The sequence below is a fragment of the Xenopus tropicalis genome, chromosome 4 (genome assembly GCF_000004195.4).
Source record: "Xenopus tropicalis strain Nigerian chromosome 4, UCB_Xtro_10.0, whole genome shotgun sequence".
NCBI lineage: Eukaryota > Metazoa > Chordata > Amphibia > Anura > Pipidae > Xenopus > Xenopus tropicalis.
Window position 1 is genome coordinate 107,613,605 of NC_030680.2, and position 24,970 is coordinate 107,638,574.

At 40.0% G+C, this 24,970-nt stretch overlaps 1 protein-coding gene across 1 annotated transcript; it reads left to right on the plus strand.

The window, feature by feature from the left end:
• The first annotated feature begins 14,013 nt into the window (after positions 1-14,013).
• LOC100492603 (dimethylaniline monooxygenase [N-oxide-forming] 2-like) lies at positions 14,014-23,914 on the plus strand. Its single transcript, XM_031901008.1, has 9 exons — positions 14,014-14,103; positions 16,237-16,382; positions 17,190-17,378; positions 17,851-18,013; positions 19,331-19,473; positions 19,646-19,845; positions 21,196-21,545; positions 22,204-22,276; positions 23,373-23,914. Exons 2-9 carry the CDS (start codon positions 16,251-16,253, stop codon positions 23,716-23,718), a joined length of 1,596 nt encoding a protein of 531 aa, XP_031756868.1. The 5' UTR covers positions 14,014-14,103; positions 16,237-16,250; the 3' UTR covers positions 23,719-23,914.
• Positions 23,915-24,970: the final 1,056 nt, after the last annotated feature.

Genomic DNA, 24,970 nt, shown 5'->3' on the forward strand with positions numbered 1-24,970 from the left:
ACTTTGAAAGTAGCCCTAAAATAGCCCAAAAATAGCCCAAAATGCGCAATGAAAAAAAACTCTAAAAAAATAAAAGTATATATGGGAAAACATGCCTTTTTTAAAGCGTATAATCACTACCAAGTAACTGGGATGGCTGATAATTCCCTGCCTTTTGTGCTCAGTATAGCTGGGAAGTATGTCACTACAGAAATAGATTCCGAATGTTAAATTAACCCCAGACATGATATACATATCCCAGGAGTTATAGCTTACTGATCAACTGCAGAACTGCCCCCACATCACAGTAGAAAGTAATAGTACAATCACATACCCTATAGAGCAGGTAGCAGGCTGCAGAACAGGCAGGTTGAGCCTGAAAGAGCAAAAAGGAATACAAAACAGAGCCTCTATACTGTCCAATTGTAGTTTTATATTAATCCTAGCTGTAGGCTAATTGTTAGATACAAACTACATTACCCAGCATGCAACAGAACAAGCAAACTAGGGGGATACAAATGTAACCCTATTTTGGCTACGGTTGTACTTTTAACACGCAATCACCTGCGTGTGGCGCTACAGGAGCCCTGAGCCCCCGCTTATTATGGGGGACAGGTGTAATATAAATGAATGGCGTGCCTCCACCCAGGGTAGGTATAGGTAGAACTATATGTATCCTCCCTGGGAAAACTCGGTGATGGTCCTCCTTGGACCCGGACTCCCAGCAACTCCCGGTACCTTGCCCCTCCCTTGGGGTAGCTGCTTACCAGGCAGTTGAGGATCCTCAGTATATGAACCACCAAGACACTGGTTAAAATGGTGAACCAGATGAACTTGTTTATTGATGCAGGCAGAACACTTCAGAGGATGTCACACAGACGGCTCAAGTCACACACTCTCTCTTTGGGCTACCCCCGGTACTCCCGCCGGATGCTTCCACCTAGGAACTCACCCCGGTCCACGCGTAGGGCCCCTTCACTGGGAACACTCCCAGGTGCTGACTTGGCTCCTCTTACTACACACTACAGGCCCTTAACTCCAGCCATGAGTGCTGGGGGGTCTTAACCCCTCTCTCTCCTGTCGGGGCTATCACTGCCCGTTCTCTCTAGCCTGCCTGTCACTCCTAGAGTGACCTGTTACAGTACCTCCTGTACTAGAACACAAGCCTGTTATATGCTTCTTTACAAGAAGCAGTCCCAGGACGAAGACCTGCTGAAACTGGGTGTCAGCCCTTTTTATACTTTTAGCACAGCGACATCTAGTGGTTGCTGTTAACTTGCAGGGAAACTCCCTTTTCACACATAAACACCCAGGACCACCTTTAGGTGTCCAAATCTCATAAGGCCACCCTCATGGTGCCTGTCTAAAGGGGAACTAATCCTGGAGGGGCCCAATTCTTTGGGGTCCCTACATTCTCCCCCGGCTGAAACTCTGTCACCTCCTGGCTGACATCTCATACACATTCAAATACCTTACACAATACTTTTACATCACGCTTCAACAGCCTCTCCTGAGGTCTGTCAAGGATACAATGGGTTACCTGGAAACAATGTTAAACACAATAAACATTTCCCTTCAACCCCTTCAATCTTTGTGTAAGTCCCACACAAGAAAAATTTGAAAGGACACTTGTTGCCCTTAACCAAATTTAAAACTTATTGAACTGGAAAATCAAAGTCTCCACCTCTCCTTAAGGGAGTCCATGTCCCAAGGTAATCGGTACCCTGGGATACCTCCAACCAACAGGTTGGGCACTCTGGTCAGTCCACACTCCGACTGACGAACCCTCCTGGATCTCCTTGCGGCCTGGCATCCTCCTCTGGCCAACACAGGATCTCCCTGCTCTCTGATGCAGCCGTCATCTTTGCTGGCAAAAGCTACCAGTAACTGTGCACACGCTTTCTCTCGCGCTGACTCACTCTGCTCCAAAATGGCCACTGCGACGTCACTCCTTTGGTCACGCCCAGGCCTCTTGGCGCACTTTCTCGCTGATCCAGTCGGTCGCACCACGCAATTGGGTGGCACCGATACAAACGCTGGTTACACCCCTCTCTCACACGCTTCCTCTTGCGTGCCTTCCCTGTCCCTTTGGCGCCAACAGCCCTGCAACCTGATTGGCTAGGAGCCTTTCCTCACTCCTCTCGCGCCAAAATCCCTCTTGGATATGGATCAGGGTGGCCCAAACTTTAACACGGATGGAAGGAAGGGTGTAGCACTCACACAAGGCCTCAGTTCCCTTAGGGCCCTTTCTGCTTAATGATTCCTGCTCTCATCTCAGCAGTGCCTCCAAATGTAACCCTATTTTGGCTACGGTTGTACTTTTAACACGCAATCACCTGCGTGTGGCGCTACAGGAGCCCTGAGCCCCCGCTTATTATGGGGGACAGGTGTAATATAAATGAATGGCGTGCCTCCACCCAGGGTAGGTATAGGTAGAACTATATGTATCCTCCCTGGGAAAACTCGGTGATGGTCCTCCTTGGACCCGGACTCCCAGCAACTCCCGGTACCTTGCCCCTCCCTTGGGGTAGCTGCTTACCAGGCAGTTGAGGATCCTCAGTATATGAACCACCAAGACACTGGTTAAAATGGTGAACCAGATGAACTTGTTTATTGATGCAGGCAGAACACTTCAGAGGATGTCACACAGACGGCTCAAGTCACACACTCTCTCTTTGGGCTACCCCCGGTACTCCCGCCGGATGCTTCCACCTAGGAACTCACCCCGGTCCACGCGTAGGGCCCCTTCACTGGGAACACTCCCAGGTGCTGACTTGGCTCCTCTTACTACACACTACAGGCCCTTAACTCCAGCCATGAGTGCTGGGGGGTCTTAACCCCTCTCTCTCCTGTCGGGGCTATCACTGCCCGTTCTCTCTAGCCTGCCTGTCACTCCTAGAGTGACCTGTTACAGTACCTCCTGTACTAGAACACAAGCCTGTTATATGCTTCTTTACAAGAAGCAGTCCCAGGACGAAGACCTGCTGAAACTGGGTGTCAGCCCTTTTTATACTTTTAGCACAGCGACATCTAGTGGTTGCTGTTAACTTGCAGGGAAACTCCCTTTTCACACATAAACACCCAGGACCACCTTTAGGTGTCCAAATCTCATAAGGCCACCCTCATGGTGCCTGTCTAAAGGGGAACTAATCCTGGAGGGGCCCAATTCTTTGGGGTCCCTACACAAACTTTGTCTAGTTTCCAAAGTACAAACCCGCCAAGGCTCCAAAAAATAGCCCAAAACTGTACCTTGGTGGGTTTGTACTTTGGAAACATGCCAGGGCTTTAAATTAGTTGCCCAGTTTGGTGGAAAAACCGCCAACCTGGCAACCCTGTCTCTGTCCCTGTTTCAAATGAAGGGTGGGAGTGTCCTAACAGTCCCTGCCAGAAGCACAGTAGGAGAGGGATAGCTATTCACAGCCTTGCACTCACAAGCAAAGATAGGCTTCAGTTCCCTATCAGGTCAGCCTAGTTGCTGATTGGTTCCTATCCTACAGAGCAGTGTACTGAGAGCCGCAGGCTCCCCTGCACATCCAAAGAATTCAGCCAGCAGGAAGTCGAACAGATAATTTACTGTATAAATTATTTTAATCTTATTTTCTTCAGCCTTGGAATTCACAATTGCAGCAAGCAGGCAGGCTCCATTTTGTGGACACTGTTATCAAAGCAGGCATTGCATCCTACCAAAATCTTGTTTCTGTGCCAGTATGGGGGGACCTGGTGCCCATATCCATGCACTGGTTACACAGTTACATGGTGAGGAGGGAGGGGGAATGTGAGGAGCGCAGAAACATCTAAGAAGTTCTGAATTGAAAGTGAAAGTAACTGACTGCCCCACCTCTATGCCTAAGGCATAGAGTCGGGGCAGGCAATATATGATTGACAGCTGGGACTTTTAAATGCTTTTATTATGGGTATAGATGTGTTAATAAAAAATGATTTGGAGTTTCTTGTTTAATTTGAATGGGGCTTTTATTATACAGCTTTTTATGTCTGGGTGACAGGTCCACTTTAAGTATTGCTCTTGATGTAAAGTTAAGAATTGCTTTTACCTCTTGATTTAAAGTATGTAAAATTAATACTTATAAAAAAGCTATACCCTCTTCTAAAATGTAGAAACGAGTTGCTGGAAAGCTGCACACCATAAGAACAAGATAATACCTGGGTGCTCGTGCAGGAGATATAGATACTCAGGGTAGGGTTGACAGCACACGCAGGGTTTTCATATGAAAAATCACAAAGGTGTAGATGAATAAATGTGAGGCTTTATTCAGTCCGACGTTTCAGTTCCTATCTGGAACTTTCATCAGGGACCCTGATGAAAGTTCCAGATAGGAACTGAAACGTCGGACTGAATAAAGCCTCACATTTATTCATCTACACCTTTGTGACTCTTCTAAAATGTAATAAGGTATGAGATGTCACCTTACTTTTAAGTAAGCACTTTGTATCCTCATGCTGCTCATATGTGTAAAGATTTGTTCCTTTGGCTTTGCTTAATTTGGCTGCCAATGCACCAAGCCAAATCTGGCTGATCTGATCGTTGGCCTGGGAGCAAAACAACAGATCATACTGCAGGCCTGCAGAGACCTGTTGGCATGGACTGCACAGACACACTGATGCAGCCTCATTCCATGTTATTTTTAAACTGACTGACACATACCCTGAAAATATTTGGATAGCTATCTGTCAGGTAGGCCCTCCTGAGGTCCCATACTTGGCCAATAAGCTACCTTTGGTGGGGCCAATTTGACAGTTTTTATCAGTCCATAATCCTAGGAAATCACATTCTTGATATGCATACATGAGATTTACTATCAACATCATTCTAGAAGTTAGAGATTAAATTAAGGAGAAATTTATGGGATTGTGAAAATGTGAACATTTTTACTCAGATGATACAGAGTTTATATCCTTATAAGCATTGCACACAAGTCTCTCTTTCTGTACAGGTGGGAAAATCCCTTAAAGGAGAAAGAAAGGCAAAGTCACTTGGGGGTGCCAAAATGTTAGGCACCCCCAAGTGACTTAAATCGCCTACCTTTTACCCCGGGCTGGTGCCCCTGTACGCAGAGAACAGCACCAGCCCGGGGTAGCTGCAGCGCTTCCTCCTTCCTGGTTCCGTGCGTGCGCATGCGCAGTAGAGTGAAAAGCCGAACTTTAACAGAAAAGTCAGCTTTTCACTCTACTGTGCATGCACAGAGCGCTGCCATTTTAGGAAAAGAAAGCAGGAAGGAGGAAGCGCTGCGCTACAAGTACCCTGGGCTGGTGCTGTTTTCTCCTAACAGGGGCACCAGCCCGGGGTAGAAGGTAAGCGATTTAAGTCACTTGGGGGTGCCTAACATTTTGGCACCCCCAAGTGACTTTACCTTTCCTTCTCCTTTAAGAACATTACACAGAGATGGGACAGGGACTTTTATTTCACACTATTTTTTCCAGACAATAAGTACAGTGGCTGTATGAATTTGCATCCATTATTAATTTACAGTCACTGATTAAGAGAATGTTTTTAATGAATGTGAATCTATTACTGAGTTTTATTTGGGTAAGAGAACTTCCATTACCTTCTACCCTATGCAACATTGATTAACATTCTGAGACAATTTGCAAATGATCTTCATTTTTTATTATTTGTAGTTTTTGAATTATTTAAAAATTGTTTAACAACTCTCCAGTTTGGAGTTGTAATAGCTATCTGGTCGATAGGGTCCAAATTACCTTAGCAACCAGGGAGTGGTTTGAATGAGAGTCTGATATATCAATAGGAGAGGGATTGAATAGGATAAAAAAGTTCTAAAAAGTGATAATAGCAACAAAACAGTAATCTTAGAGAGCAATAGTTTTTTTGGTGTGGGGGTCAGTGCCCCCCAATTAAAAGCCCAAAAGAGTTTTAAGAAGGCGCCAAAAAATTCAAAAACTATAAGAAACAAATAATGAAGACTAGTTGAAAAGTTGCTTAGAATTGTTAATTCAATAACAAACTAAAAGTTAAATTAAAGGTGAACCACCCTTTAAGTGCAAAAAAAACAAAAACGTGAATGTAAAAATTTGCCATCTAAAAGCTTGCGAGTATCTATAGAAATCAATGGGAGTTGTCATAGGCAAAGTCAAGACAGAATCTCAAAATCAAATTTTTCAAGTTTTTCGAGTTGTACTCGAGACATTCGAGTTTTATTCAAATGGGTTTTCCTCATTAATAAATAAGCGAACATTCAATATGTGAGTTTATTCATTTTTGAAAAACAAACTTGAAAATTAATAAATAATTCCCTTTAAGTTTAAGTTATCAGGAAACACTCTACCAACCATTGTAATCTAAGTGAGAAAGAAACTAACACTTTATATCAGTTGAAAGCTAATGCTTATATTATTAAAGGCAGTAGCATAGTTTTTTAAGCAAATTACAATATACAGCTATTTATCCTACCCTTTAACCAAGTTTAGTCAGTAATTTGAGGGCCCTGGATGACTTTGATATTTCCTTTGGGCAGTGGATGTGGGTGATTGTCAGGATCTGTGGGGAACTGAACTTTGGACTCTGATGAACTTCATCAACCTACTAAGCCACAGGAGGCTATTTGAGCAGTGTTTGGTCAGTTGTGCATCCAGCATCTCCTGTCTTGTAAGTGCATGTGTTGTTCTAGCAATTAGGGGCTTTTATAAACTTGCTCCTTGAACTCCCAATTCCTCAATCATCTTTGCTCCTGAGCCTGATCTAGCCAATAATTCTGTGATTCATGTTTCCTGCGTGCCCTGCCTGGTTTTCATGTTCTTGCTTGGTTCCTTGCCCCTTGTTCTCCTGTCCCTAACCGGTACCCATCTTCTGTGGATTCCCTGGTTTGACCTGTTTGCTCAACCTTGCTTGCCTGCTGCCTACAGCTGACATTGGCCTGCCTTACGGACCTTGCTGTTTTTTTGCCAGAACTTACCAATTTGCCTGATACCAGACTCTGCTTCATCTACAATTTACCTCACCACAGGCTTGTATTTGAACTTATCCAGCCATTAAAGGGGTTGTTCACCTTTGTAAAATATTCAAAAATCTACTAGTTCACCCCTAGTTATCCCTTTGCTGATCCTTCACTTCTACACGGACCCTGTGCTGGGGTTGGGGGGGATCAGCGACCCCTATTAATGCTACAGTCGCTACTTCATTTCCTCATTCAATGTCACACCATCACACATAGGACTGGCAGTAATGTCTTCAAGTTGTGCACTGATTTTCACATCCTATCTCCTATTGGCTGTGCATCCTTCCTATTGGCTGTGCGGGCTGCAACAGTACTTGTGGAATTTGTACACGTTCGGTGTGTGTGGGGGTGGGGGAAGTTAGTGCGGGCGGTTTGTGTGTCCTGCCAAACTGTCTCTGATCCATCATCTGCCTTTGCTTCAATGTGCCTATGGTAGATGCTACAGTGAGGGTGCATACATTAAACTTTTGAATGTCTAAAAGCTGTTCTTTTTTTTTTTTACGATCTGCTATGGCTGCGTGTGGGGGGGTGGTCAGGGCTGGGGAAATGGGATGCAGAAGAGATAATTTTATGAGTGACGCACTTGTACACATTCAGGTGGGGGGGGGGGGGGAATGCGGGCAGGCTGTGCTGGGGAAACTTGAGGTTGTCCAGGGGAAAATTGTACATGTTGGGGGGGGGGGGTTTGCTGGCAATTCTGGCTGCACTTGTTGAGGAAGGAAATTTTACATGAAGAAGGGAAACCTGGACACGGGGGTGCAGGCAGGTCTGATTAAACTTTAGGTCCGGATGATTATACAAGCAGTTAAATTGCACAAGTAACCAATAAATTACTAGGGGAAGGGCAGTATCAATGTCCAATAGGGAAAAAGTAAGGGCAAAGCTTGGATGTGATGATGTAAGCATGTAGGATGTCAGGTTCAAAATAAGCCTCTCCCATCCCTACAGAAAACTGATCAGAGAGACAGAAGGACTGATTTAACAGGTATAAAAGTAGTTTTTACAGTGGCATTTTTACTTTTCTTTATGGAAATGGAATTTCTTACATGCTGAGAGCATTGATGGTGGTTTAATAAGATTCACTGAAGGTGAGCAACCCCTTTAATGGTAGTTCCCTGGGTTAGTCAGCATATAGGCTTCTACCTGCTGATCACTCACCCCTGGCCAGACCTGACAGTGATCTCATCTGAGCTGGTGCTTTTACATCCATTTTCCTCCACCGTCCTAAAATCCATAAGCCTTTGTATTCCCTAAAGAGCTAAGCAAAAGTGACCAGTATAGGATCCTATAGTGAGGGCCTTTCAGACTGAATCGGGTGAAGTCTTCAACCTTTAGTGAAGAATCTAGAGCCTTACTTAACATAACCATTTATTGAACAAGCATTTTTGAAATATGTCACTAATCATTATACATGTTAAATTGTCATATTCATCATTATAAAGGCATAATAGTGTTGTTAACATGTTTCTCAAAAATATCTTTTAGATTTTATCAAATCTTATACTTTAACCTTGCCCAAGTTTTTTTTATTTTGATGTCTCTTCCCCCAGAGGTGTGGGGCTAATACAGGGGCATCATTGGCACTCTTATATGCCATCTCTACATGGGTAGGTGGGATCAGTCTGGAATATATAGATATGATACAGGGCCTATATAAGCCAATACAAGGCAGGTGGTGCGAGCATGAAGGGGGGGGGGGGAGCAGTAGATGCAAGTGTAGGAGGAGCAAGCGCTGCCTTGGGGTGCACCACTTCAAAATCCATCCCTGGCCAGGCCCCCTCAGAATATTTTTTTTTTGGGGGGGGGCAGTATGCCCAAGTCACGCTACTGACTAGAGGGCAGACCCAAAATGCTGGCCACTGGCCTGCTCCTGTCTTTTAAGAATGGTTAAATAAAGTATCTTATTTCATCCTAAGTGATATTATTACTTTAATTGACACACTGCAATGACTATACAGTTACTAGTTTAGTCTTAGCATACAAGCAAATTTGTCCTTTTACGAGTGGCGTATTGCCTGTAGGCCATAAGATGAATAAAATATCATCTACTGTATAACACAGAGCCATATGTCTGTGTTGGCTGTGTAGAAAACTAAGTCCCTTGCAAACACTGCTCTCACCACCTTAGGAACAGATAAGTATAGTTGAAGGCAGATTTAGCCCACCACAGCTGTTCCTGAAACTTGAAAAAAGTTAGTTACGATGTAATATAAATGCAATAATTCAGAAAGAATCAGTTTATTTCTCTAATAATTCAAGCTTTTCATGCATTCTTTTTTATAGAAAATGCATTGTGCAAGGGGCATCTTGAAATATATTCAAATTAAGCAATTAGGCATTTTCATAGGTTTTCCTCTTTAATTGAACAGGTTTGACCATAACAATAAAGAAGAAAGAAAGTACACATTCTTATGCAATTTGTTTTGTATAGTGCACAGCTTGGAGTGGTAGGGAGAGAGCTGAAAATGCAAATAAGTCTTAAAGGCATAGTCTGCGCATGTGCTGATTACTGAAAAAAGGGGGGGTCCTCTCAGCTAGGGGTATTTTTGTGTGCTTTTTTTTTTTTAATGTAAAGGCACTCAAAGTCTTGTCCCCTAAAGTTGCTACCTTAAGCAAGGGCCCTTGGGTGCCTGTGTGGTAAATACACTCCTGTTCTTGGCTTCTTGGCTTCCCAACAAATGGAATTCTGACAAGCTAACTATATAATCAATTTGTAAATATCTATGTCTTGATATAGCTTTTAACTTAAAAGATATATATCTACTGAATAAATTTTTAAATCTTGTATATCTTATAAATTAATCTGCACCGCTTTGACCTCCCTGACATTCTCTATTTTTGACTTCTTGATTGCTGTTTTACAACATTTGTAGTAGTATTCATATAATTCATAAATAAGTATTCATAATAAGTATAGCCACATTAAGTGGTGTAACTTTGGGTTTCCAGACCTGCACAAAATCATGGGGGTCACCCACAAAGTACAACAAATAGCAGGTCAGCCACAGGGCAATATGACTTCCTCTTTAGTTACGCCACTTCTATTCCCCATTCATTAAGTAATGATTCTATTTCAGAGACAGCTACTACAACCTGAAAATCAACTCAGAGAATTTCTTCTGAAAACAATAGTGAGACAAGAATCCAGATCCACGGAAATAATAATGTTAAAATTGTATTGTGATACCTACCAGAAGGTACCTCATGTGGTTCTTGAAACTCCAAACACTCTACATTACATGTATTATTGTTGATTCACACACAATACAAAGCTTTTTCCCAGAATGCAAGCATAACTGTGGCCGCAAGCAGCTGCTGCATCTGATCCAAAATGGATGCAACTTTGCGTGTGCTTTGTCCATTCACATTAATATTTTAGAAGTCTGTCTAGTGTCATTTCCTGTGTTCGTTCAGTTCCAGTGAAATGCCTTCACCAAATTCTCTAGGCGGAACTGCACTGCAAAGGAGAAGGAAAGCTACAATCACTGGGGGTGCCAAAATGCACCCACAATGATTTTAATTACTTGCCTTATACCCGAGCTGGTGCTCCTGTTAACAGAAAACTGCATGGGTAGCTGCGAGTGAGAGATCCTCTTCCTTCTTCTGGCTTTGCACCACTTGCGCATGCACAGTAGAGTTAAAAGCCAAACTTTAACAAAAGAGTCAACTTTTTCACTTTACTGAGCATGCACTGGCCCTGGGATTCAGAAGATACACAAGAGAAGGAAGAGGATTGCTCGTTCGCAGCTACTCAATTCAAAGCACAGTGCAGAAGCCTTCAGGTATTTGTACAATGCCCTATAAGGTAAAATTAAGCACAAATATGCTACATCTATTGCTGCAACCTGCTAAGGACCCCTTGAATTACTGCCACATTTAGGGTGGTAGTAGCTTCGGGGTTCCCTAGCATCAACAGAAGACGCATTTGCACACGGTTCAGAAAAAAAATGCAAGATGTATAGCACTTTGCACACCTGTATAAAATTTAAAAGTGTTTGGACGTATGTTTAATGAACAGCATCAGTAAATGAAATATTTGTTTCCATTTCAGCATGACTGCACTTGTGGATGAGTTCTTAAATTGGGACCAATTATCCCCAACAATCAGGCAGTGGTTTAAATGGTGGTTTGAGAGACAGGAATTAGAATATAAGAAGGTCTGAGTAGAAAAATGAGTAATACAAATAATAAAATTGTAGCCTCCCAGAGCAATAGGCTAAAGCCTCAGTAACCTCCATTTGGATCTTGTGCAGAAAAACAAGACAAATGATTCTAAAACTAGAAAAAAATAAAAATGAAGACCAATTAAAACCACTCACAGTTGGGAGTGGTTGATATTTTCCCGCTCACGGCCAAACTGTTTCCCTAGTTGTTCTATATTTGTGAGGAAAGATCTGTAATAACTCACTCATGTAACATATGGGGGACACACAGGGGAACAGCTGGGGACAACTTGGGGGGAAGCTTGCTGGAGTCAATTTTCCATGGGTACATGGAATGTTAAATAGGGTCAGTCCCCTGAAACTGAAAGAGTCTTAAAGTAATCTTACTATAGCAACCAATTATTGATTAGGTTTTTGAGCCAGCAGCAGTTGAACAATCAAAAATTTGATTGGTTACCATGGGTTTCTTCTCAGGAGCCAATGTGCCTCAATATACTCCATGTGAAATGTATGGCTGCAAGTTTTACAAACACTTCAGCAAGAAAGGGCCTACATTTTTATATCTTGCATGTGAGCCACATTGCTCAGATCATTTTTCAGATTTTAAACATGAATTCTTTGCTAAAAAAGATAGGTGGCAGCAAATAACTAAAAACATACAGATATAGTTCTTATCTACAATCATTTTAAAAATAACTCCAAAGTCCAGCTTCTACTTACCCTATTATGTTTGCTTGCAGTCAAATTTATTTTAAGGCCATTTACTAGATTGGCCACAGTTTGTCTTGTAAGAAAATGCTTGTGAACATCTGACAAGCATGAATTTTCCATAGACGTCCACTGAGAATTTTTGTGATTTATAAATGAGGCAGTCAGGTAGTCTAACGTAGACCTTCATTTGGCAAATCTATTGGCTGGTGCAGGACTTTTCCAGGGAAACATAATATTTAGGTATGCTACTACAGATCATTTTGAATAACAGGAGAGATGCAGATCAATGTATATGTCTAACATAGTGTAAAATATGACATTTTATTATACTAGTGCTTTAATTTTGGGTTTGAAGTAATATACATTTTAATGTAGCAATGCAGTTCATCTAGAGAAGTGTAGGACATCATAGATTGCAATCTTTATAGTATTTACTGATTAGGTATATTACTGAGGGCAGTTCATGAGCATATTATAATGTCTGATTTGGTGTTTTTTTTAATTATGTAATTGCTTGTGGTTTGCTCACTTGTCATCAAATTTTGCTTGTACAATCTTCATTAAAGGGGTAGTTCACTTTCAAATTAGTATGATGTATACATTGATTTTCTGCTATCTGGTTGATTTTCAGCTATCTGGTTGTTAGGGTGTTATTTACCCTTAGCAACCAGGCAGTGGCTTTAATGAGAGACTAAAATATGAATAGTAGAGATCCTGCGTAGAAAGATAAGTTTTAAAGAATAATGAAACGATGCCTGGCGAATCATTTCGCCCATCACTAATGAAAACCAATTGCAAAGTGCATTTTATATACCAAATGTTAACATAAAGGTGAACTACATCTTTAAGAATTTATAAACACTAGTCCAATTTCCACATGGGCTGTAGCCCATAACAAACAATCAGTGACTGGCTTTTTTTCAGCCAGCTGCAGGCTGAACAATGAAGGATTTAATTGGTTGCCATGGGTTACTACCATGGTGCAAATTTGCCCACTGCTTATAAATAGCAAAAAAGGGTAGCACTCACCAGATGGGTTGAACTGCAACTAGGTACTCTGCAACGTCTCAAACACGCCCCCGATCCAGGCAAAGCTCAGTGAAACATAGATAAATTGTGGATGGAGCACAGGAACATCCTTCCATAAAATATCACTTTTATTCAAACGATTAAAACCATCACGGAGTTAGGCACCCACAGCTTATAAATGATCCCTAGTAATAAGAATGATACTGTTAGTATATGCTGGTGCCCCATCACAACGTTCAGTAAGAGAGGAGGAGATGGCTGATACCTGTGCACTTAAAATTGACAGCCAATAGTCAGTTGCTCTGCTAAATACTACTAGATCAGTCAAGGAACAATTGTGCATGAAAGCTTGTTTGCTCTATTAGATGTTCTTGAAACTATTACTTAGTAATTAATATAATGATATGTTCCTTTATACATAGGTAAATACATGTAAATTCTGTAGGGAAACCTTACCAAAGATTGTTCCTTCAAGAGGGGCTTAAAATTAAGTTTGGCAACCACTGTTTTAATCTGTAGACTAGTATGTTCTTCAGTGTTTAAGTGTTTTATCTTTCCCACTGTATATAACAACCCTGTTTGGTTTGGAAATTGAGCATAAGCCCCTATCATGTTTGCCCTATTTAATTTCTAGCATAGGTATAGGACCTGTTATCCAGAATGCTCGGGACCTGGGGCTTTCCAGATAAGGAATCTTTCCGTAATTTGGATCTCCATACCTTAAGTCTATTAAAAAATAATTTAAACATCATTTAAACCCAACAGGATTGTTTTGCCTCCAATAAGGTTTAATTATATCTTAGTTGGGATCAAGTACAAGGTTCTGTTTTATTACAGAGAAAAAGGAAATAATTTTTAAAAATTAGAATTATTTGCTTATAATTGAGTCTGTGGGAGATGGCCTTTCTGTAATTCAGAACATTCTGGATCACGGGTTTCCGGATAAGGGATCCTATACCTGTAATGTGATTATTATTTAAGAGCTTAATGATTTATTGTTTGATTGTTTCATTTTCTCGAATTTCTGTTGGAGCTCTTGCACCAGTATTGACATATTCTTTGTTGTTGAGGTCTGTGAAACAAGGCCATATATGGCTAAATGATTTGATTTATTCTGATAGCAAAGATAAGTTTCCTTTTACTATGCTATTACGACAGTATAAAAATTACTTATTAACATTCAGCCTGAGTGCTTCCTATTGCTGAACTAATGGAAAAGAGTAACGGAAGGGAACTCAGCATTGACAAAGGTACAGTGTTACAAATTTTAGGGACAACGTTAAATCCTATCCAGATGATTTATGTGCAGAGCATTGTTGCTTATTTATATAATGTCAGGAATAGTGCTTTAAGCTGTATCGTTACACTATTGCTAGCCAAAGATAATATCATGATGGGGTTTTATAGCACTAATGCTAGCAGAGTCTAACCATTTTCTCTTTTTTCACATAAAAATGATTACAATGAACATGAAATGGGCATGGGGCGATGAAATCTTTTTTATTTTTCTTGGTGGGTTATATCTATTTTAGGCAGTGCTTTTGACCTCTTTCTTTGTTTTTTTTTTACACTTCCATGTTAGGGATTGCAGTTTGAGTCAGTTTAGTTTAGTCAGTCATTTTGTTAAATTGTATTACCGTATCTTGTTTTGATCAAGGCTGGGTTGTATCTGCAAGTACTACAAGATCATTGTGCGCCTTTCATGAGGGCATGCCACGTGCTTTCAAAAGATTGTAGCCATGTGAAAAAAGATGAAATTGAACCACTTATTTCTGTGAACGTCTAACAGAGTCACGCACACTAGTTTATTCAATGCTATATCTGGGCATGAGTGAGAGCATGTTTTAACTTTGTTCTGACTGTAAATTATAACGCCCTGCCCCGTGCATAGGACTATAGTGTATAGAACCAGATGGTCTTCTGGGTCACTTTTCCCCTCCACATCATTGGGGTTTATTTTATGGACAATCACCAAAATAAAGAAAGAAGAAACCCGCGCACAATAATGTATTCATGGGTGCACAAAGTGTTGACAGATTAAATCAGTTAAACTACAAAGAACACATTTTTTTGATGGCACATCTACTGTTAAAAATTAACTTTTATTTGTATCTTAAAATCAACTATTAAGAACGAAAAAAAAACCCGACCTCCTAACTCCAGCCTCTCACTATAATGAGGTATAAGAAAAACCAAAGATAACAGGGTTACTTTGTAGCAGCTATGTGTCTCTTCCTCATATTTGAGGCGATGATGCTTAACTTGTTAAACAAGAAATTGTAGCATGTGTGTGGCGATTCAGTCTTTATTTGTCTGAGAAGAAGCTGGTTATTGGACTGAACTACTTCACTTAAAGAACCCCATTCTCATTCATAAATTAAACAGGTCCCCGTGGATTCAAAATTAGGTGGTTGATATCCCGATATCACAAACTGAAGTTCCTTCCTACAGGGTTTGTATCACAAAATGTTAGTTAATAGCCCAATTCATTAGCCATCTGATGTCAAAAAACCCAGAACAAGGTCACAGCTCACACTTCTGCCTATAACAGCTACCTTTTGCTTTAGGTGGAGCCCTCTGCTACTCTGGTGCCACCAGGTCTTAAAGTGAGAGGACCAGGGCAAAGGTTCTGGGTGAGCATAGGAACCAGACCGTTTGAAGAAGACTGAAGGAGCTTACTAGAATCAGAGTCAGGCAGGCCAGGTCAAGTAGTGCAGTACAAAATCAGGATCCAGAAGAGAAGTCAAACAGGCAAAAGGGTCAGTCCAGGCACAGTTCACTCAAAGTCAGGATTCAAGAAAGGGCCCGAACCAAATACACAGAATAGCAGCACACCCAGGAACTTTGCAAGAAAGACCTATAACAGTCCATGACTGAGTTATATAGGCAGGATGATGGTTAACACAGAGAACCTGTGATCAGGTGAAACTAATCATACCGACATGAATATACAAGGGTACCATACCTGCAGGTCACAGGTTCAGTTCCAGTCAGGATGTTACATCTCCCTTGCTGGATACACATAATGCATAGATCTTTATGTACTGTCTACTTCTCAGCGCCACACTTGTGTGAGACCCAGTATAATTACACTTACGCTATTCCCCATTTAATTACCTCGGTAGGGCTATCATTTTATATAATTTATAATTTTCTGTTTTTTTTTTCATTTGTAATGGTTGATTTTAAGATACAAATACAAGTTAATGTTTTACAGTAGGTGTACCATCAAGAAATGTGTTCTTTGTAGTTTAACTATTTTATGGACTATGGCATTACACTTCCCACTTGTTAAAGATTATATGGTGTAACATCCTAGGCTATAGTGAATAAATAGAATATAGCGACTGTTAGTTTTACAAATCTGCCTCTTTTATTACCAGTGTTCTAGGTGATCATGGTTAAACGAGTGGCTATAGTTGGGGCTGGCTGCAGTGGACTGACGGCAATTAAATGCTGCCTGGAAGAAGGTTTGGAGCCCACATGCTTTGAAAGAAGTGAAGACATTGGTGGACTCTGGAGGTTCACAGTAAGTATAAAACTGGATCATTCTTATAAAGATACACAGTAATCCACTTCATGGAAAGAAGCCATCAGTGCTGGAAAGAATAATCCAAGGTTTGACTTTTTATTACATGTAAATATTAAACAATTTATCACAGCAAAATACACATATAAGGACAAAGTTGAATTTTAGTTTGTATTTACATTCAGATGTGTAGTAATAGAATATTGGCCTTGTTTTACTTTAAATGGCAAAATATTATAAACATCCAAACTAAAAAAAAACAACATTCTAAGGGAATATATATATATATATATATATATATATGGAAAAACATATTAAGAAAAAACAGCATTTTTTATTGCCAAGTTGGTGAACTAACGTTTCGGCTGTTACACCAGCCTTTGTCAACGTTGCAACAACCAATGAGAAACAGCCATAAATACCGTGTATGGTGGGAAATTCAAACAAAGAAGTGAAAAAAATAAACGTGACTTTTTTTCATTTTTTTCACTTCTTTGTTTAAATTTCCCGCCATTAATGGTATTTATGGCCGTTTCTCATTGGTTGTTGCAACTTTGACAAAGGCTGGTGTAACAGCCAAAATGTTAGTTCACCTTCTTGGCAATAAAAATGCTGTTTATTCTTCATAAGACCTGAGTGTGCGGCTTCTGAGTTTTTTCCTTTCGTATTTTTTACCGAACTCTGCACCCAGGCATTCCTAATTTTTGATTTTGTGTGTGCCGGCAGTCCCTATATATATATATATATATATATATATATATATATTTAAACTCCATCACTGACAATAAAGACATGTTACTTCTGCAGAATAACACTGAAGAAGGAAGGGGAAGTATATATAAGTCTGTGGTCACTAATACTTCCAAGGAGATGATGTGCTTCAGCGACTTCCCTATGCCGGAGGAATTTCCCACATATCTGCACCATTCAAAGGTCTTAGAATACCTTCACCTATATGTAGAACATTTCAGTCTGATAAAATACATCCATTTCCAGGTAATATAAAGTTCTGAGACAACTTATTATATTTCAAACATATTTGGTGGTAAAAATATGTGTTGGGTGTGGGTCTGCCCAGCTAGAGCTGCTCAGGTCTCTGGTTCTGATTCTTGTCCTGTATCAAATGTATATACGATTAGTAATAAAGGGGTATTTTCTTACTAACACAAAAGGTATTAGTGTATGCAATGCAATAACACAATTGATATATAGCTCTTGACAAGCATTCCTTTATAATCTGCTTCCAATTTGCACACTGCACTTGCATTCTTAAAGGAGAAGGACAGTTACAATCACTGGTGGGTGCCAAAATGTTAGGCACCCCCGAGTGATTGTAATCACTTACCTGAAACCCCCGGCTGGTGCTTTTGTTAGGAGAAAATTGCATATAAATTGCTATAAAGATTGTTAAGAGTAATGATCATTTATATGATGCAGTAACGCATTTTTTTATGTTTGACCTGCTTAGACTGAAGTCTGTAGTGTGAGGAAACATCCAGATTTTAATTCCACTGGACTATGGGATGTAGTAACACAAAAACAAGGAGAAAAGACAGTGGCCATTTTTGATGCTGTACTGATCTGCAATGGGCATTTTACTGACCCTTGTTTGCCATTTGAATGTTTTCCAGGTGAGTATCTACACCCTTTAAAACTTTTTTTGGGTGAGGTGCAAATTCCAGCAAAAAGCTTCAGCATAGAATCCATGCCATATGGGCATCAGGCCGGGTTGAGCATCAAACAAGTACAATACAAGCATTAATAATGCTAAGAATAATTTTTGGTTTTATTATTTGGTTTTTCTGTCACGTTTATTTAAATGTGAAAATAGAGTTTACCACATATCACCAAATGTCAGGGAACCTGGGGCCACTATTGAACCCCTTGGTTTTGGCAAAGAAGAACAACATATCAGCAGACACAGGGTTGGGCAGAATGAAGACACTGGCACAATTAGGGCAGGCAAGACAAGATACATACTGTAATGCTATAGTAGTAAGGCAAAGCAGGGTGAAAGTACTTGCAAATGCCATACAGTCTAATGCAAAGTATAGCACAAGTTAGCAAGGCTAATAGTTCAAGCTGGGCCCTCACCCTGTTGTCTTCTTGTAGCCCCTTACTTTGTAAAATGCTGTAAGAAGCAATAGCACTATATAAATGTAATACATTTATTTATACATTTTTTTAAAATAATGCAGCCTTTTTTCCCATAGTTCAAACCTAATTGCAACTGCTCAAGGGGTTGCGCCTGATGCATCAAAATAAACACAACTGGGCATTCATGTGGTTGCTGATTGGATGGATGTTGCAGCTTACATTTTTGGGAGGTGGGATTGTGTCAGTTCTAGTACTCTGGTACTGATATTAATACATATGATTCTTTTGGCACAAGTCTGCCATGCCTATTGATGAAACCAGAGGTGGGAACTCTGGAATTGGCACCACATTCATAACGAGGGAAGCACCAGGTTTTCTCTTTATCAGTAGGTGCACATGATTCAGCAGAATAGGGATGGACACAATGGTACTTGAGGCAACTATATGGAAGTATCTTTAATAGAGTCAATAAGCCCATTATTTGCACCCATTTTAGCACTGCTACACATGTAGCTATATTTGTGAACAGAGTCAGACTGAGGCTGCCACCTCAGGACCCCACCCCATCATGAGGTCACTGTCAAGTCCTTTGAAACAATATACAACAGTGCAACCACACCTCCCTCCATCGCACATACCTTGTAATATCTGATATGGCAGTGATCTGGAGGGAGGTCAGAGGGGAGCAGGTCTGGGTCTGTGGGGCAGCCAGGGCTCAGCTGGATTTTTCCCAGTGCCATGCCGGCCCAGTGTCGGTTTGTAAACAAGGCCTATTATAATGCCTTTTCTGTTTAATTCCTCATAACTGACAACATATGTGTAATTTTGTTTGCATCCTTCTTTGTTTACAGGAATAAATAATTTCAAGGGAAGCATCATCCACAGCAGAACTTATAAGACCCCTGACAGTTATAATGGGAAGACAGTACTTGTGGTGGGAATAGGGAACTCAGCTGCAGATCTTGCTGTGGAACTTGCCCATATTGCAAAACAGGTTCAGTATAAACGTTTTACACTTGTGCATGAGATGTGTCCAATTATCATGCTTCAGATCAACTTATATTATTTAGATTTTTATTAATAATATAATAACCTTATAATGTTTTTTAGTTTTTAGGTACTCCAAGAATTTTGTTTAATAGAATGCAAATATCTTTATTGTGCAGGTTTTTCTCAGCACCCGGGAAGGCTCTTGGGTTCTCAGCAGGATCTCGCACAATGGTTTTCCTGTAGACATGGTACTATCCAGGCGCTTTACTCTCTTGGGTGTACATTTACTCCCTAAGAAACTTGCAGCCATGCTTAATGAGAAATTAATGAGCAGATGGTTTAACCATGCCAACTATGGTTTAGAGCCAAAGAACAGGTAATATTGGGTAAAAAAAACTTTCATTTTGCATATCTTTCCTAAAGCTTTTATCTTTGTTGCAGTGTTTATGATATTAAAGTAGTGTTTTATGATATTTGTTTCACAGCACAGTTTCACAGTCTTTTGAGGGAAGGGGATTTGCAAATATTATATCACATGGGGCCCTCTATATCCTGATGCCATGCCATTTAATTGCAGCCATGCAGAAATCACCCCAATCCATCCTTACAATACACTGTATTGGGCATTGGTTCCTAGGAACTCAAGCAGAAAGGAAATAGGTGGCAAATATACTGAACTGAGTTGTCTATTATACGCAGGTTTAAAACACAGGGAAACACTGCAAGAGACCCTATTTCAGTTCAATAAAAATCCAAAGTAATTCTAAACACAAGAACAAAGTAATAATGGAGTAATAATGGTCACAAAGAGGTAAATGTCGTACATTGGCAAAGTTAAAGCCTTAATCTCAGACCAATTATGCCCAAAAGCACTGACATTTTTAGTGGCAGTCAGTGACCCCCAATAGATAGCTGTAGAGTACTAAGGCAAATAATTTAAAAACTATAAAAAATAATCAAAATCAATTGCAGAGTTGCTAGGAATTGGAGATTTTATTACACAACTAATGTTAATTTATTTATGAACCACCTCTTTAAACCAATAATTTAAAGGGGTGGTTTAATAAAGAGGCATCCATCTCCTTGGACCCATATATGTGCACTGAGGTTTATTTGGGGGGTTGATCTTGATGGACTTTGGTCATTTTTCAACCCAGCTTAACACAACTTTGTAAACATGACGTATGACAGAAATGCAAAATGAATAATGTAAACATTATTTGTGAAAAGGTGCCCATACATTGGAACAAGTCAGCAGCTTACCTGCCTGTGTATGGAGCACTCCAATGGGCCTACCTGAGCCATATCTGGACCATAATCAGGCAGATATAGATCAGAAAGTTTTAAAAATCTTGTCTGACTAGCAGCTCATTAATGCGATCCTCACCCCGATGGCCTGTTTCCTGTTATTGTGATCCGATGGTTTGGCCCTAGGACTGCTATAACTTTACATCTGGAAACATTTGCCATACGGTGCAAAAACAATTTGTGTTTGTATGCAGGAAGCTTAGGAAGGCTTGGGTCTTTGATGACTGGCTCCTTCTTCCCAACTCAAATTTACAGGCATTTAAACATTTCATAAAAACATTGGGAAAATTTTTGCATGCTAGCAGCATATACAAATATTAAAGACTAATATACAGGCATGCTAAAAAATGGTAGCACCAGTATAATGTTATAGAAATAATAATAGAAAACTTGCTAATAACTCAATTCTTATTATTAGGATGAAGATTCCTATTGTGAATGATTATCTTCCAAGCCAAATCCTACAAGGAGCAATAAAAGTCAAGCCTAACATTAAGGAATTCACTGAAACCTCTGCCATATTTGAAGATGGGACAGTAGTAGACAATTTGGATGCTGTTATTTTTGCCACAGGGTACAATATGACTTTCCCCTTTCTTAATGACTTTTCCTTAGAGATGGATGAAAGCAATGCACCTTTGTATAAAAATGTCTTTCCAGTCCAGGTGGAGAAACCAACAATAGCCTTCTTGGGACTTATCCAACCTCTTGGCCCTATCATGCCAACTGTGGAGCTGCAAGCTCGATGGGCCACAAGGGTATTCAAAGGTAAGTAGGAATACAGGATCTTCTATTGAACAAATAATCAAAAAGACATGAGCTATGAGGTTGTATTGTAGTAGCCTACAAGTCAAGGCCCATTAGAAACAATTTTCAGCAATTCTGATTTGGGCACTATCTGTAAGGAGTTTGCTCTGTCTGTCTGTATTTATATCTTTATTTATAAAGCGCTACTTATGTACGCAGTACTGTACAGTAGAATATGTGGGTTTGCTCAAGCAATCATGTTCCTCACAGAGGCAGACAGAAACCTTTGTTCGTTATGCCATAATACCCAATAAAATGTTAACTGTCTTTGCTACTGTAGGTTACAGGCCCAGGAAACACCTTGTCTGTTCTTGAGTGTAACCTCCAAGAATATTCTTTTAAAATTAAGATACCTGTTTATCTGTCTGTAGCCTTTGTCAAATCCCTTCCAGGATTGTGAAAAGGAGACGCCAAAAAAACCCAAAAATAAACACAACAGTAATTTTCTTTCAAGGAATAAAAAATATGCCTCTTAACTACAGAGATCAGGCCCTAGTGTTTTAAACATTATATAACTTTGTGATATTTTGTATAGGCAAAAATCTACAATTTATAGAACAACCATTGCTGAATTGCTACAAGCAACACTAATTTCATTTTACTTCTTATTTTATAATAGGTGAAGCTCATCTGCCTCCAAAAAGAAAAATGGAAAAATATATTATAAGATCAATGAAAACAAAGAGCAAATGGTAAGAGCTAAAATGAGAAACAACAAAACTGATTTGGAGGCAGGGATATTATAATTTAAGCACTGGTGCCTTGTTTAACCCCCCCAGAGTCCCATTCCCGCTGTATACTCTATGTTGCCAGCTTTGTACTCCCTGTTTACTTTTTCCATAGCAAAAGGTCCCATGGTGGGCTACAGAGAAGCACTAATTATTAAGGATGTGCCAACTTCCATACCAAATCCAAACCCTACACAAACTTGCTTTATCTCTGAACAAAAATTTGCTGCCCTGAGCTGTCCAAAAGCTGCCAAAGACAGGGGGCACTGTATTCATGGGATTAACGTAGGTCCACACTTCCAAACAAAGCCTAGAGACCTGTGATAGTTCTGTTACTTGCAATAGCCTAACTGGATTGACCTAAATATAATTCAGGACACTATTGTTTGTCTTCCCATGTATAGAATGTGCTTAATGACCTTCCTTATATGATATTTCAAGTTCAAATTTGTCACTTACCCCATCCTGGTTTTAGTGCAGATGCAGAGATCAGCGGTAGGGAGAAAGAGTCAGTGAGGACAGACCAGCATTAAGCACTACTGTGCATGTTGATCTTTTATCATTTATTTACATAGCGCCAATCCTGTTGGCTGGCATTGTATACAAATGATTGGGGAAAAGACTGGGCATGTGGATGGTGCTGATCTTTGTGTGTGCATGACAGAGGAGGGGCTTGACAACTCCCTCATTCAGAGGGGTTACCCAAGCAGAAATATAAGGGCATATATTTTAAAAGTTTATGTGAGATAAAGCAGACATTGTGTTTATCCTGGGAAAGTGCATCTGCTGCAAAGACCAACCGTGTTGATAGTAGGTATTCATCACCTTTACAACATCTAACAGTAACTTACAGTATTTATGGAAAACCTTGCGGTGAATGGGGTCCGCAGTATATTTGGTTCCCTATATAATCTAATTGCTGTAGGTCCACTAGAGTTGATAAATCATGCAAAATCAGCTTATCTGGCAGTCTTTCCTTGCATAGCCAGCTTTAGAAACCATAGTTAGACCTATATTTTCAAAGAATAGGATTAACATTCATTTTGCTTTCTTTCTTCAGGTTTGGAATTACCAAAAGCCTGTCCCTGCAAACACATTATATTGACTACGTCAATGAGTTGTCTGTGGAAATTGGAAATTGCCCAAACCTTATGTACCTTTTCCTCACAGATCCTAAATTAGCCTGGGAAGTGGCGTTTGGTCCGTGCACACCTTTCCAGCACCGTCTGTCTGGCCCTGGCAAATGGCAAGGAGCAAGAAAAGCAATTCTCACCCAGTGGGAAAGAACACTGAAGCCAAATAGGACACGCATTGTACAGAAAAATCAGGATGCCATGCAGAGATTACCCTATAATTTGATTTTAATCTTGAGTGCTATTATTGTGGGTATCTGGTTTCGTTCATAGTATATCCCATCAACAAATTAATTTTAGGCTTATCGGTGTCCTGTGCTGATATAAATTTTACTGTAGCAATGTCTCTTATTCACAGCCTTTAGCTAGGCATTTGCTTTGTGTTCTTTGGTGTTTATCCCATACCAGGACAATAATGGAAAATATTTCTCTATGTAAGCCAAAAAAAATTTTGTAATGTAAAAAAAAAGTTTGTTGCAAGACTATTATTTATTATACACAACTTGAATTGAGTCTCTTAAAAAATACTAGTAATGTAGAGCACAATACAAGTATATGCTGTAAAAACATTTGGTCTTAAGGGGATTCTGCTACAGGAAAACATTTTTATTTTTAAAAAATACATCATTTAATAGCCCTCCTCCAGCAGTACCTGCACTGAAATCTGTATTTCAAAAGAGCAAACAGATTTTTTAATATTGAATTTTTAGATTTTTCATGGGGCTAGACATGTTGTTAGTCCAGGTGCCCACAGCCATGTGCTCTGATAAATTTCAGTCATGCTTTACTACTGTGCTGCAAAGTGGAGTGATGTCACCCCCCCCCTCCCAGCAGCCCATCAGTAGAACAATGGGAAGGTAGCAAGACAGCAGCTACTTGACACCTGCATTGCTAAACATGCTTCCATGCCCCACCTAGTGGTGGATATGAGAATAGCACTCAGTAGAAAACACTCAATTCCAGCTTATGACTCAGTTTCACTGAGTAGGAGAAACAATAGGTTACCTGAAAGCAGTTGGCTCCGTCTGAAGACACAGAATCAGACACAATGCACTGAAATGGCTGCCTACACACCAGTATTACAAGTAAAAAAATACATTTATTGGTTAAAGAATAACATTTTTAATGGTAGAATTATTTACAATATACACCGTGTAGTTTATTTATAAAAACAACATCACGACAGAATCCCTTTAAGAAAAATGGTTTGAAACCAGATGTTTTTTTGATTCAATACTTTATTGAGTTTACAAATAAAAGCAACATAAACTGGGTTGACATCTGAGTTTGTTCTGTTTATACAATGTAAAAATTGTTCGTATTTTCGAGGCACATTGCTATGTTTTTTGTATTTGCACAAAGTTTTATACATGTTTCATAAAAAGGGTCACGTAATGTAACATAGGTTGGTAATGCAAGACACCGTGGTCGTTCGGAGAGGTTTGGCTTCTATATAGTGGGTGTTTGTGCATGATAGTTCTCAGTGTGTTGTTGTTCGGGGATTTTCGAGCCATGGGCCCCAGAC